The sequence below is a fragment of the Denticeps clupeoides genome, chromosome 2, assembly GCF_900700375.1.
Source record: "Denticeps clupeoides chromosome 2, fDenClu1.1, whole genome shotgun sequence".
In the NCBI taxonomy this organism is placed as follows: Eukaryota; Metazoa; Chordata; class Actinopteri; order Clupeiformes; family Denticipitidae; genus Denticeps; species Denticeps clupeoides.
The window spans coordinates 20,748,088-20,763,512 of record NC_041708.1 but is presented as its reverse complement, the minus strand read 5'-3'; the positions used below and the strand labels follow the sequence as shown (position 1 = coordinate 20,763,512).

Sequence of the window (15,425 nt, the reverse complement as noted above, 5' to 3'; positions counted from 1 at the left end):
CTTCTCTCCCCGTCCTCTGCGACACACTCCTTCTCCACAACCGGTGGCTGACTTTCCACGAAAGTTTCGAGCGTGATCTTGTCGGAGCTCCTCTCGCGGCGCGCTCCTCGTGACCGGAGCGAGCGTGTGAGCGCGCGCGCTCCGCCTTTTAAACGTGGTGGGCGTGGCGAGCTCCGCGGGGCCGGGCTTTGCGTGTCGGTAATCAAACCAATCAGGAAGCCCCCGCGAGACCCGGGCCGCGCGAGCGAGGAGGTGAACGAGGGAGCAGAAGAGGAGAAGCGCCCGCGGTTCTGGGGAGGAGGAGGAAGAGGAAGAGGAGGGGGGGATCAGACTATCCCCTGCGCTTTTAGACGCCGCCGCGGCCATGCCGTCCGCCAGATGTGCGCGTCAGCGGCTCGTGTCCTGTCACAGAGAGTGAGACTGAGCAGAGGACCGTGGGTAATCACGCACCGCGGGCCACTTTCATACAACATTCTTTGCCTTTTTTTCCTCCCCCCCACGCAGCAGTGAAGGATTATTACCGCCGCCCCGCTTCTCGCACTGGAGGGGATGGCAGGAGCGGCGCCGGAGAGCAGAGCCCGCCTGGACCGGGCCAGAGGAGCGCGGAGCTGAAGAGCGGGAGGATGCAGGCGGTCCTTCCCATACAAGACTTAGATAGATCTGTACACTTCTTTTTTGTCCCCTGCCTCTAGATTTTTGCGTCTTCTTTCGCCAAAGCCACGACCGAGCGAAGGGATTTACTCACACCGAAATAAGGAATTTTGTTTCCTTTCGTTTTTGGTCTTATTTCCTTCTTTTTTTTTTTGTTATCATAAAAAACAACATCACGGGAAGAAGGATGCATTGTGGATTAGCGTTGATCCTCTTTACGGGAATCGCTGTCATCGCCAGGGCTTTAAAGAACGGTGGGTGAAAAGTGATCTGTTGCTGTTTTCTCCCCCTTTTTCTGGACACTTGGCGGGTTGGGTTGGGCGGGGGTCTCACCTGCCCAGGCGGGTGAACGCTTTAAAATCACTCCCAAGACACGACCGGTTTTTTATGGAAATAGAAACGATAAATTATTCACTCGCCCCCCACCCCACGCTATCCGTTTCCCTGCCGTTCCCAGTGTGGTTCTCCCTGTACGGCCAGGAAATCATTTTTATATGACAGAAACGTGCGGCTAGTAACAGGTTCATTTTATATACTGTTTAATTTTCATCCCCAGCCAGGTCGGACCCTGGCATTTATTTTACGCCATTAAATCACGGTCACGTCCTGTATACATTTAGAAGTCCGGAAAACACGAATACAAACGAGGGGTGGTAGTAGCCTAGTGGGTAACACACTCGCCTATGAATAAGAAGACCCAGGTTCAAATCCCACTTACTACCATTGTGTCCCTGAGCAAGACACTTAACCCTGAGTTGCTCCAGGGGGACTGTCCCTGTAACTACTGATTGTAAGTCGCTCTGGATAAGGGCGTCTGATAAATGCAATAAATGTAAAATGTAAATGTACAAACACGCCTAAATGAATACGGTTTCATTCGAAAAGTTTCACCAGGTCGGAAATCTTTTACATAATAATTTACGCGTTTGAAAACAAAGAAATAAATCTATATTGATACATGACACGTTTCCTGCTAATTTGGCTCAGGGAAAGCTGGAGTTCACGAGAAGGAGCGAATTTTATTTAGCATAAGGCGCGTTTTTCAATTTGTCAAGAACAGAACGGCGTGAAGCTAAAATGCCCCCGTCGGAACGAGCAAGCGCGTCGATTTATTGTTGTAAATGCGAATATAAAGCTCCTTAAAATGCGAATATAAAGCTCAATATTCCCGCGCGATTCTAACTAGCCGCGCGCGCGCCGCCCGTCCACTTCTGAGGTAAAAGTTGGCGAAACGCTGGAGTTAAAAAAAAAGCCAAATAAATATTTAACTAAGTTCATCTTTTTCTGGAAAGAGTGAGTTTTACTTTTCTTTGGTTGCGTTTTGACCAGCTGACCTGAGGCGGACTGCGGCCTCGGTTTGTGCAACAGTCCGACTCTTGTTTCGTCTCACAGGAGCCTTTTATTCTAGTTTCATTTATAGTTTCTGTTTTTTTTCTGCAGGCGGTTTATTTTCCGTTCGAACTCTTATATTTATAACACGGCATTTTGTCTTTGCTTTTTGTAGACAAATGTGGGGACAGCATCAGGATAACCAGCGCAAATTACCTCACTTCGCCCGGATACCCGCAGTCCTACTACCCGTCTCAGAAGTGCGTGTGGGTGATCACGGCGCCGGGACCCCACCAGCGGATCCTCATCAACTTCAACCCGCACTTCGACCTGGAGGACCGCGAGTGCAAGTGAGTCGCGCCGCCGAGCGCCGCGCTGCGCTTTCCTTGTGCGCGGCGCCACCTGGCGGCGCGTAATATAGCGCGGCGCACCGAATAATCGCACACAGTTACCGCCGCGGTCGTGTTTCTTTTAAACGGACTCGGCACACTCATTTCTCGCTGTTTTCCCGCCGTGGGTCGACGGCCGCTCGTTCCGTGGCGTTTGACCCGTGGCGTGTGCTGGGTAATCCGCGCACTCGCTCTGGGTAACGTGAGCCCCTCTCCGGTGCCCCGGCGCGCCACCCAGCACTTTCTGCCTGCCTGGCTGCCTCCACCCCGGCTGTCTGCTTCCATTGTTTATGCCGGAGGGGCTCTGCCACTGTGGTCTTCCCCGCTAGGCTTGTCGGAGCCCGGACTTCTTTGTTGTTCGCTGAACTCACGGGCTTAATCTCGACGTCCATCATTGATCTGGCCCTTTATGCCGTCGGAGATTTACGAGCCCGACGTCGGGGGCGCCGGCTGCCAGTCACGGTGGGCCGGGGTCAGGTTTCTCCATCCAGGGACCCATAAAAGTCCCTCTCCCTCAAAACACTGCCGCTACTTAGCGAGATTACAGCGAGGGAAGACGGGCACAGAGCAAACAGGCAGATCTGCTAACGAAACCTGGCAAAGAAGTGTTCTTTATTAAATTCATTTGTTAAAGAGGTCCTTTCAAAAAAGACCTGCTCCTTGTGTTGCCAGGTCTGCCAGTTTCCTGCTCTTTGGTATGTACTCACTAAATTGATGAAAAAATTTATGAAAATTATGAAAAAAAAGCATTAGTACTAAAATAATATACTACACAACTTAGAAATAGTCTACGTGCTATAATGTAATCGATGTCGTTATTATTATTTTAAATTATTTGCCAGAATTAATTGTTAATGTTAGGTAAAATTAAAAATTAAAATTATACTTGTCTATTTCATTTGGCTGATTTTGTCTTGTAATTGACCACAAAACTGCTTGATGTCAACCCTGCAACTTGGCTCGATTACAGGGAGAACAGGCGACAGGAGCAAACAAGCTTATTTCTTTACCAAATTTATGGAAGGGTGTATATACAAAAGCTCTTCATAAAAAGATCCCCCAAAAGTTGAATATGCCGACATCGTGCTCTGGCAAATTCGCACCACTATATTGTACAACTATCTTGGCCACTCCATGATTTAATGCCCAACATTAATGCTTTGTTCCAAACCGTTATTGCCAGTTAATGTGTTTGCCGGGCGATTAGTTCATTTGTCAGAGCCTATAAAGAAAATACCGCTATACACATCTTACCTTGCCAAATGCAATTTTAAGTTTGGAGGCGAGCCAGAGAGCATGCTGCCCATTTGTGTGGTCATGGGCTATAAAGTACAACATTACAGAGTGCACTAACAACTAACCTGGAGCGACGTCTGTGAAACATAATCAACTCTCTGCACCCTGAACGATGGCTGCTTTTTGTGGGAGAGCAGGACCAGGCAACCTTCTAGCAGTGGTTGAGGGATTTCGTATGTATTTCAGATGGTTTTGTGTGGTTTTCGTTGGGGTTTATGATATGCATTTCACCTCCTTTTAAAGTATTTTAAAAGCCACAACTCTAGCTTGTATTGTTCAAGTGGTAAGATTATTGACTGTCATCTTGATTCCGAAAGCAACTGCTCGTGCAGTTCACTTGGGACGTTAACTTATTTCATGAAGCTGGAGTAGTTTATTTGCTTTGGCCGTTTTATCTTTGCTTTTTCTGTCGAGAAACTGGACAGACATTAGGTTCGTGTGCATAATGGAAACTGTTAATGGCCTAAATGGCGGCCTTATCAGATGGACTGACGGCGAGGAAGCCGCAGAGCAGAACTCGCAATTGAATTATCTGCAAATGGAGCACACATGCTCGACATGATCCTGAACACGGACATTATCAACGAAACCAAAACCGTCCGGCAGGCAGGGAGAGTCAGACCATGCTTCTACTTGTTTCATCTGTTTGTTTAAAAGTGCCCGATTTGGTCTGGCGGTGAGAGGGAGAAAGAGAAAAGCACTCCCATCAGTAGATAAGGCCCTAAGTGGATCTGAAGGGCCGATCTTTCAGGACGTGTTTATCTTTCTCGCTCTTTTTAAGGACTTCGGGCTCGGTTTCGTGCCAGCGCTTACAGGTGCTGCCCCCTCCGACGAAGTCCGAGCTCAAAGCTAGGCTGAACGATCAGGCTGGGGTCTTTTCTCATGCAAGGTAAACAAGAACCACCCCCTCTGTAAATAAGTCCCATCACCCTCATCAGATAAAGCTGTCAGGAGCTGCCGCACAGCAGCTGCACTTCTTGGAGGCTCGCCGTGCAAAGCCACACAGAGGTACTGATGGACACACAGCTCCCCAAGCCACTTGGGAGGGCTGACCTAGTTTGAGCGCCAGCTCTGCTGGGCTCAGTTCTCTGGTGGGGAAACGAAGATGGTTTTGTTAGCCCTGAATGGGGGCTGGCAACCAGTCCGGATTGACAGGCCTCATTAAAAGGCCGATTCAGGGCACTCTCCCAGGATGGGCACGCCATGGTGGAGCAACAGGTGCTATGTCAGGATCACCCTTCCACGCTATCCCTCTGACTGACGCATAAATCCTTGATGCGTTTGGATTCCCTGTCCCAACTAATTTAAAAAGAGAGAGAGAAACGCAATAGTGGATTTTTTCATCTATTGTAGGATGGACACCCATCCTACAACACCCCATCATGTCCAAAAGCTACAAGACCATGAATGTGTGAGCGAAGAAAGACAAGTAGAGTAAGATGGGCTTCAGGCTTTCTCCTTTCTAGCTCTATCTACAATCTACAGATCTATCTGTCTAGATCTACAAACATAGGAACAAACTTAAATGTGAAGGTCATGATAAGAAGGTTTAAAGTTTTCAGTGGCATCACATTATCTGTGGAACGAGAGAACATCAGGTAATGAGCAGTCCATGCAAACTTTGAAATTCTTGTTTCCTAGTGTTCTCAAACTAAACTTGACAAGCCACCTCGTTCTGTGTGTGTGTGGACAGGAGTGTGTGTGTTGGGGGAAGGGGTGGGTTGAAATATTCAGAGAATGCCTTGGCGAAGAACAGCCCTTTGTGGTCTTAGTGGAACTCTCTGAGAGCCCCTGTCTTCTGAAGCAAGTGACCCTCTCCGCTGCCGCTAACCCCTCGCTTTAAAAATGCGGCTCTCGCCCGTCATCCGCTCTTGCCCTCAACACCCCCCTGCTGGGTCGTCCCAGAAAGCACTGCACCCCCACGGGGAGAGCAAACATTCGCCCCTGCAGCTCAGAGACAATACGTATCCTGTGGCTTGACGGGACCCTTTGGCAGGACGTTTCGGCGCTAGGCAGCTTTCTGAAGTAGACGCAGTCGGATGTTCAGATTTTAGGTGCTTCTAGAACTTTTATACTGAGTACAGAAATAATGCCATGTTTGCGTTGGTGTTGTATGTGGTCCTCACTGAAGCCACTGGAGAAGTCCAGCGAGTGTAGTCCTTTATAGAATCAACCACAGGAAAGATTAGCGTCCCTCTATGTCCCATGTTCGGGACGAGGAGAACCGCAGATGAGAAGGCTTAGCAACCACGTCTCTCCGCCCGCCTCGGGACAACGGTGTAGAGACACCCTCTGTCAGGCTGTCACAGAGGAAAAAGAGGACATCAGGAGCACTTTTACTCCCTTTTCTCTATCAGCAGGGCTGCCATGAAAGTTTAGCTGCTTTGTACATGTAGCATTTATTATTGAATACTGGAAGGAAATCGACACGCTTTGTCCTATTCCTGTGTTTGCACTAGTGGCCCAGCTCCCCCACATCCTAGGCAGCAACATTTTCTGTGATATTCTGTGACATTTATCGCCTTGATTTCCTCAGAGAAGGTATTCTGCTTGCATCAGAACACCAGCAACTTGGTTGAAGCATGTGTATGCTTGTATAAAAAAAGTTATACCCTATGCCATCTTCATCTCCATATAGTACCAGGCCTGCGTGGCACAGCTGGCACACAGAGGATCTCCTCCGTTCTGCTGCCGTTCCCAACCAAAACTGGGCTTTTGTGTGTGTCTGTGTGTTGTAACTCAGTTCTCTGGAGAACTGCGCTGCACCTGCTTTCTCGACAGGACCTCAGTGTAAAGCCATTATGCCGCACACTGCCAAAGCCCCCCCTCCCCGGGAAAATTAGATTGGAGGCAAAAGAAAACAGTTCATTAAAGTGTAGCCGCCTGGCACCCCTGTGAGCGATGCTGTGGCGAACCCGTGCGGTTTTCCCCACATCCACTACCACATCCACCGTTCTGAATCCGATTTGTTCTGGCTGCCTTCTTCTGTGTCTGCTGTAAAAGCACGGAGGTGAGACTCTCTCTCTCTCTCTCTCTCTCTCTCTCTTTCTCTCTTTCTCTTGCTCATTCGGAGAGGGTTACACCAGAACATGAGGCCACATAATCAGAGATGCCTGTAGCGCCTTGCTGGCAGGCTTGTGTGTGTGTTGAGTGTCTCTCTGTGTGTGTATTGTGTGTCTGAGAGTGAATAATAATGTCTTTCTCTCTCCCTGTCCATGCCCGCTATTCTTCAGGCCCTCCTCTACCCTCTGTGGCTCAATTAAAAATGCTTTATGAACAGGAAGTGCACGCGCGCTGCCAAAGTCATGGCGGAGCGGGCAAAATGTTGCAGTAACAATTCCAACGAAAACAACAATCTCTGCAAATGAAGTGCGTCCTCCGCATAAATCAATGAGTGGCTAATTAGCAGAACATAAAACGAGATTAGAGGAATAAAATAAGGCTCGTTCTCTCCTTCCCTCCCTTTACCTCTCATGTGACACTAAGGGTTGAGGGTAGGAAAGTCATTTGGCTAATGAGAAGGATTAAAGTGCTGTGTGTATAAGTGTGTGTGTGTGTGTGTATGAGTTCACCTTGGCTGTGTGTTGGAAGGGCAGGCTGATTGAAAAGCTTTCTCCTGGTGACATCTGGAGTCCTCCCCACTGTTCCTGTCACTTGTTTGATTCATGTATCTCCCTGCTCAGGCACAACACACACACACACACACACACACACACACACACACACACACACACAGTGTCCTGTTTTCAGCCTTACCTTGTTTTTGGTTTGTGAAAAAGGGAAAAAAGACGGGCTCATGTGGTGAGCCAGGAAAGGGACATTAATTTATTCCTGGGATCTGAGACAGTGGCTGCTCTGGACCTCTTCGGTGTTCTGAAAAATTTTACATTTTACGGCATTTATCAGATGCCCTTATCCAGAGAAACCTACAATCAGTAGTTACAGGAGCAGTCCCCCTGGTGGTAGTAGGTGTGGTTTGAACCCGGGTCTTCTGGTTCATAGGCCAGTGTGTTACCCACTATTCTCCTACCACCCTAAAAAGGACCCGCAGAACCGTTCCTAAAACGAGCTGATGACTGCATGAGATGGAAGACTTCTTATCTGAAATGTGGATCTGTAACTGTTCCCAGTAAAAAGAAGTAAAAAGCCAAGGCGCCCGGGCTTAGTAAATTAATTACGAGTTGTGGGAGCAGTGGAGAGGCCTGTATAATAACTTTATTAGCAACAGGTTTTCATGTGGGCACACAGTTTTTATTGTTTTTTACTCCCTGCTCTGTGGGGATCTGTTTCCAATGGTATTCAGGGAAAAATAATAGAAATAAAGAACCAGGAACAGAATAAAGGAGAAATTTTATGTGATTTTTTTTAGCTCATTGAAGCTGTAGTGTGTCCCTGTGCCAGCTTGTGATTGGCTTCAATTGCAAACAGAAACAACACACATCGGTCTGGATCTGTGTGTGGGTGAGTGTGTGTGTCTACGTTAGCAGTGAATATGTGTTTTGCGAGGAATATGAATGAATGATGCACACATGTATTTGTTTCCATGATCTTTTTGGCCAAGCAGTGACACTCTCTGTGTGCTGGTGGTGTGTGTTTATTTGTGTGTTTGTCGGTGTGCTGTAAAGGCAGAGACAATTCTGTGTACCACACTAAGACACACACTTATTTATAGCATTTATCAGACACCCTTATCCAGAGTGACTTACAAACAGTAGTTACAGGGACAGTTCCCCTGGAGACACTCAGGGACACAATGGTAGTCAGTTGGACTTGAACCTGTGACTTTGTGGTCTACTAAGCTACTATCACCACATTTACAAAAGACACAACAAAATATTAACTTTGGTTTTTAAGACATAACACGTTTTTGTCTTAAAAGGTGTTAAATATGTACATTTACGTAGAATACATTTAAAATACGTACATCCATACATAAATGGTGTGTGTTTGTTAGTTATGTGCGTGTGAGTGTGTGTGGGTGTGTGTGTTTGGTAATGATTTACTTTCTCTGGGTAAACAGGCTGCTGAGGGGGACGAGCAGGCACCATGTTTGCTGTAGGACTCCACTTCCTCCCCTCACTCTCGCTGTGCCTCTTGCTTTTTGTCACCTCACTGAGGGCTGGCAGCAGAAAGGGGACAGTGATGGATGGTGGCGTAGGCCTCTCTGACGGAGTCTGAGCCTCTTCACACCCTTCACACTTTGTTTCGCTTTCTTCTTCATCCTTTCTTTCATTCTATTACTCTCCGGTTGCGATGCTTAACAAAGATGGGCACAACAAAGTAAAGTCAGGCACCGCGGGAGATGTAGGGGTGTACACCAATCCCACACACACACACACACACACACACACACCCAAGAAGCAATGAGAGCATAGGAAGCTCTGTTTGATCACTACATCATAGCATGCTGTGAATTAGTGTGTGTTTGTGTGAGTGTGTATGTGGCAGATGCATGTTGGTGTGCTTGTGGCTGAGTGGGTGGGCAGTCACCAGCAGTGACAATCTCTGTGAGTTGGCAATGTGTGTGTGTGTGTGTGTGTGTGTGTGCACGCACATCTCAGTGTATTTATGAATGAGGAGGTCGCTTCGCCCTCCAAAAACTTGGCAGTGCTGGCAGGCATCAGCACTTTGATGAGTCCACGGCCACGCCAGCAACCCCACCCTCCCTCCATCGCTCTCCCTCTGCTTCTCTCGGGCCAGGACTCACCAGTTGCTACGGAAGAGATGTATTGCGTGGCACCTGCTCTTCCCAGCATGCATCTGTTTTCTTTGTGTGTCCAAGAACTCCAGATCCTGTTTCTTTTTCATGTCACCATCAGGTCAGGAGGGGAAAAGACCTTGAGAGCTCACGATCCCTTACAGGAAGGGCGGAGCAGTAGGGAGGGGCAGTTACAGAGAGGCTGGCATGGGCACGTTCAGGCACAGCAGACTGAATATGTTCCTTCTTTCTTTCTTTTTCTCTGGGCTCACTCCGTGTGTGTGCCTGGAGACGTCAGGCAGTCGACTGTAAAACTGACCTGGTCAGAGTCATTAAAGTCCGGGCTTTTGATTCACCCTTCAGGCTCATGCACACACACAAACACACCTCCTGTGGTGACCCTTCAGTCTTAGAGGATAAGGGGACACAAGAGTAGAAGGAGGACAGGAGGGACTGGATGGAGCAGGAGCTTCTTAATTGAATAAGTCCCAGCGTAGTTACGACCCTAACCCATGCTGATTCTCGCAACGGCCACGGAGCGCCAGCATGGAGCCAGATAGACCAATCGGGGAACAAACCTACACACACACACACACACACACACACACACACACACACACACACACACACACACACACACACACTTGCTCTGACCTTATACACATACCTCCTGCAGCGGCTTTCATGTTGTCATTCATTAGCCCATGACTCTCGCGTGTCTCCCCCATGCTTCTGTAGGTCTCTCTCTCTCCCTCTCATGCCACCCATTGACTTTACCTCTGAGTGACCTCCCCATCCCCAACACACACAGATACACTTCATTACTCAATGGAAGCATGCAAGGTTTAGAAGTAAAGTAATGGAACTTAAGGTCATGCGCTGTCTAATTGTATTTTTTTTTCTTGTTATTCCTCTCCAGCCTCCATATTTATCTCGATGCCTTGTCACATAAATAAGAGTTCAGTACTGTCATCTAAGTTGAATCCCCCGCTGAGTTCAGTGGGTCACAAAAATGCCGACTCCAAGGGTCTCTGCTTCACTCTTTTAAATCTTGCTGAGCCCTACTTCCTCAGTGAATAACAATCATTACAACCATTTTATTCCAAAGTGCTCTCCTTATTATATTTAGATATTATTTTACATATATCTCCATCAACAAATCTGATTTGTTAATGGATTTTTAATGAAATTACAATATTGATTACATAGAATACCAATAAAGTGAAAGTGTAGGAATTGGCATTGTGAAACACAGCACAGCACATGGTGCACAGAACGAAATGTGTCCTCTGCTTTTAACCCATCACCCGTACTTTGCTTAGTGGCACCTCAGTGGCACCTTGGCAGTTTGGGATTCAAACTGGCAACCTTCCAATTACCGGTCTGTTTTCTTAGCTGCTAGGCCACCACTACCCCAATAACCAATTAAACAACATTTTCTTTTAATGACATGTTGACAAATGGCCCATCTCATGCCTCATAGATGCCTCTCCCCTTCTCTTTGCAGACATTCAGATATCATCATCATTAGTTCTGACATGAGCATGTCTAGGAAGGGATGCAAAATAGGACCATGTGCCCCACCCCCCTACTCAAGAGTGCTTGAGGGAAGAGTGAAATGTTATTGTAGCGGAAGCCTGGCTTTTTCTGCCTCAGGAAAAAGAAAAACCCGCCCCAAAACCCCACAATGCATTGGGACTTCTGCCATGCTGTCTACTTGGCTTCTCATTGTTCTAACAATGTCGTGCAATCAGCTCAGGTTTTGGTCCCTGTCTGCTGAGTCCCAAGCTGACAGGCTGACGTCACTGGCACCACCACCGCCATTCTGGACCCCTTCTGCTCTCATGTCAGGGTGGGACAAATGGAAGCTATTCTCCCTGGTAATGGCACCAAAATGGGCTCGCTCGATGAAGACAATATCATGACCTGTTTCTCTTGTCCCTTACTTGATTGCAGCCCACCCCCCCATCTCTTTTTTTATTTCCTCTCTCCTTCTTTCTTTTCCAATTGCCACCTCTCACTGTGAATGATTCTCTCTTTCCTCTTGCCAGTTTTGCCCCATTGTGTTATTTCCTGCTGGAATGTGGCTGCAGGGTGTTGTGTTATAATGGCACAGTGGTGTTACGAAGATGTTTCAGACGTTTGCTCTGATATTAGATCTTACTCCAGCATAGATGAATGTCATCCATACTGCCTTGCTGGGGTAGTGTGGGGTGGGAAATATTTTGAGAAAACAGACAATTTTTTCCCTTCTGTTTGGAGCACACATCTGCAAATGTGAATTCATTGGTGGCGTTTCATGTGACTTATTCAGGTAATGTGTGTATCTATTGTGCCAGAGGGGCGTGTTCTAATTAATCTGTGATCTTCTCTCTCCAGAGTAGAAACTCAATGTATTATTCAAAACCAGTTGAGTTTTCCTAGACAGTGTTGCTAGTCTTTACTTCCTTCACTTCAATCTGATAGACATGGGAATCGAAAGCAAAAGCTGTGGACGTGTGTGAAAGATGAGTTCCATTATGAAAATTGGCAACAATTATGTTCTTGTTCAGTTTAACATGTTTTTCATGGTGCCACCCCACCACCGGGCCCATAGGAGGTGCGCAGACGCTTGAGGGGATACCACCCTAAAGCAGACGAGGATGGGGTCCATGTCCCATACATAACACACGAGTGGCCATCTTGGATGCTGCTCGCTTACTGTTAGCTTTTTTTACTTTCGTGACTGCTTTTCTTAATGAATGCCTGAACCTTGACTTTTCTTTGGTTACACCTTGTATGATTCTGTAAAACTGAATGTTATCCTGACGATTATACAGCCCGCCGTCTTTACTTACAACTTCTCTCCTCTGTTGCCGTGTGCCCGACCTCCCGCCACAGAGCCGAACTCTGGCCTGCATCTCGCCCCAGCGCTCCCTCTCCCGGCACCTGCTGTCTCTCTACATGCACCCACGTCCAGCCTCTCTGAATCCTCCTCAGTCCCCTCCACATCCTGTGTTGTTCGCACGTGCGTCCCCAGACCTGTTTTTTGCTCAGTGAATCTCCAAATATATGTGACAGAAACAAGTCTTTGTATACACAAATTCAGACCCAATTTATTATCATGCACTAACTATCACTATCACACTGAGTAGTTGTGTCTCATTAATAAATGAGAGATGTTGCACCATTGTGCCTTAAGAAACTCCACTTGTGCAGGTTCAAGTATTGGGGATTTAAAGAAATTTAAACTTAACTGAGTTGGTCTTTGTTGAGGCTTGATAAAATGAGGTCAGTACGTTTTAATTGGCCTCAGTAACATATTGTTCCACATCCAGTGTATCATGTTACCCAGTGAGATTATCATTTAGCCCTCTTTTTTTCTGACTGAAAGACAGAAATGCTACCACTGCATGTGTGCTCTTTTTTTGTCTGTTGTTGCCAGTGGCTTTCCGTAGCCCTGGGATGTAAGGTGGTGCCCGCTGATCATTCTTCAGGTTATGAGTCACCCGAAACACGTAAGCCCTGGCTTTGGGCAGTGGTACAGAAGGATTTGTTACCTCTGTGTTACTGTAGTGGCATAAGACGAGGTATGGTTAGGGTGGAGAAACTGCCTGGAGGCAACTGCCTCTTTCTTTGTCTTGATCTGTAGCTCCATTTCAAAAGAAGAGTTATTGTGATTGCCTGAGAAAGTGATGCCATAACAGAGCCCAACTGCTCCAGTTCATTAATTCAATTGCTGGAATCTGCATGTCTGTCTTTCTGCACTTAATTAGAGAAGCTAATGGTCGGAGTCATGTTAAATCCATCTCTGCTGATCATCAGTGACTCAAGCACACAGCGGCAGCGTCCACACAGCACCGGCACAATAATCGCTTCGGCTCTAAAAATACGAGATTAGAAAGAGTGATCCGGGAGGCAGCTTCCTTCCAACTGTGTCTTTAGGGCAGGGTGCCGTACGCATCACGAGGACCACAGCTAGCGTCTCCACCCTGTTCCTCGAACACACAGGCGTGCGCATATGTGTGCACTGCCCACATCAACCCCTCGTTCTTGGTGCCAATCAGTGGAGCCGAACGACACTGGCCAGTTGGAGGGGCCAGTTGGAGGGGCCTTAGATAAAAATCTGCACAGTTTATCTTTCCGGGGTGTTTCCTGGGTGCGGCTGGTTAGTGGGATGAAAATTAGGGATATGGTGGAACAGCAGGATATTAAAAAGGCTGCTGTTTACCATGAAATGTCATGATTAAATGCATGCTCGCTATTAAAAGATTATTCTGGGAAACTAGTAGGCTTAGAAGCTTAATATCTGTTTTTTTATCATTTTTTTTCGTCTCCAATTCCACTTCTGTGTTAGTACGCAACTTTCTCCATGTGTCAGTAGACATACTGACTGACCAGCAGATGGACATATTTAGAGAGATACATACAGCAAGGCTGGAATTTTTACATCATTAATGAACATTTTGGAGAAATGCAATGGAGTTCCTGCAGTTTCTGGAGCATTACGGGCTGCCTTACCAATCGCCCGACTCAGAGGCGCTCACTGAGCATAGCCTGCAGGCATAAACGACTATCACAGACGTTCAGGCTAATGAATGTCACATGCCCAGGGAGGAGATGTGGGCAGCGAGGGGTGGGGAAGACATGAAAAGAGAGCACCCATTGAAGAATCCTTTCGTCTCTGTTTTCTGCAGGAAACTTTTCAGCCCCCTGAGTGGCCCAATGTCGCTGAGTTTTGGCCCTGATGCTAGAAGTAAATGTTTGCCGTTTCTGATTGTCGACAATGGGACACTTCCTGTTTGGCTCCCTTGAGCCTCCTGTAGCCGCCCTAAAGCTTGTGTTTTAGTTTCTGTGCCCGAGGTTTGTTTAACCCCTAAACACTGACACGACATACCCTAATGTGGCAGGAACACACCACCTCCTACTGAAAATGAGAGGAATCTGGATTTAATACGTAGACTGATCTGCTGTGACGTTGGTCTGCTGAGGTGTGTGGGTCAGTGTGACACTGCTATCTCCCATCTCTGACTGAAGGTCTCAGAAAATTACATTTATTCCACACTCTTCGATCCTTTCTGTACAAGTGAACACCTCACTCTGTCTCTCTCATTCTTTGTCTTAGAAAGCATGTGCGTTTTAGGGAAGGAGGAAAATTGTCTGGGAAGCCTGAGGGATGTGGGTACATGCACACAAACACACACACAGAGGGAGAAAGTGTGATTAAAAGTCTTGGCTATACAATATTGTCTGAAAAAGTGAGGTGGATCAACGAAAGACGTTAAATTTCTCCTTCAGGGGGCTTTAAATTTAAACAATAGGGCCATCAGCGAGACCGGACAGATTGATGGGCAAATGAGCGTCCATTTTGGAGGTGGAGGGGAATCCACAAACGGGCTCCCTCTGCAGGCTCCGATAATGAGCTCCACTCGTCCCAGGGCTCTCGTGCTGAGCCGGACCCCTGCAGGTGCTTGTGGGAGCGGATTAAAACAAGCGCGCCGCAGCCCCGCAGCCCCGCAGCCCCGCAGGCCATAAAGCGGCCCAATGCTAATAGAGTCTTAATGGCGTCCAGATGAGAGGCGTGGAGGGCGCGCTGAGAGCCAGGCCTGCAGAGGCGATAATAGCCGTCCGCCTGGAGAGCTTTAGGCCGTGTGACGCGCCGTGTGTGTTTCAGGAAAGTGACAGGTATGCGTCTGTGTGCACGCGTAGCAGGGTGATTTGTGGAGACGTGGGAGGTGGTGAGTTATGTGCCGCTCTTTCACTTCGACAGTGTCGTTAGCCCCCAGCCGCTTCTCCCCCTTTTCCTCACTCCGTCAAATCATCTGCATCTTATCCTCCATGCTGCGCTGCTTTTATGGGGCCTTCCCTGAGTGCAGTCAGATGATGCTGAGTTAAAACACTATAAACAGGACTTCTGAAGATGGAGGTTTTATGTGCCGGCAGACGTGTTTTTCAAGTGTGTAGCTTTGTTGGAGAGTGAGAATGAGGCCACTTGAGGCTCCTATAAGGAGAGATATCTCGCTGTGACTTACACTTGGAGAAACTCTACACTGCGCACCGCTTAAACGTGACCAGAGTGACTG

The 15,425-nt window shown here is 47.6% G+C and overlaps 1 protein-coding gene across 2 annotated transcripts in view; it reads left to right on the top strand.

The window, feature by feature from the left end:
• The first annotated feature begins 252 nt into the window (after positions 1-252).
• nrp1a (neuropilin 1a) overlaps positions 253-15,425 on the top strand; it is a 49,629-nt gene continuing 34,456 nt past the window's right edge. The window contains exons 1-2 of one of the 2 annotated variants that reach the window (XM_028970818.1): positions 253-905; positions 2,156-2,330. In XM_028970818.1, coding sequence (XP_028826651.1) covers positions 839-905; positions 2,156-2,330 — 242 coding nt within the window. In that variant the 5' untranslated portion in view covers positions 253-838. The remainder of the gene's footprint in view (positions 906-2,155; positions 2,331-15,425) is intronic. The other variant, XM_028970819.1, reaches the window with a different exon arrangement.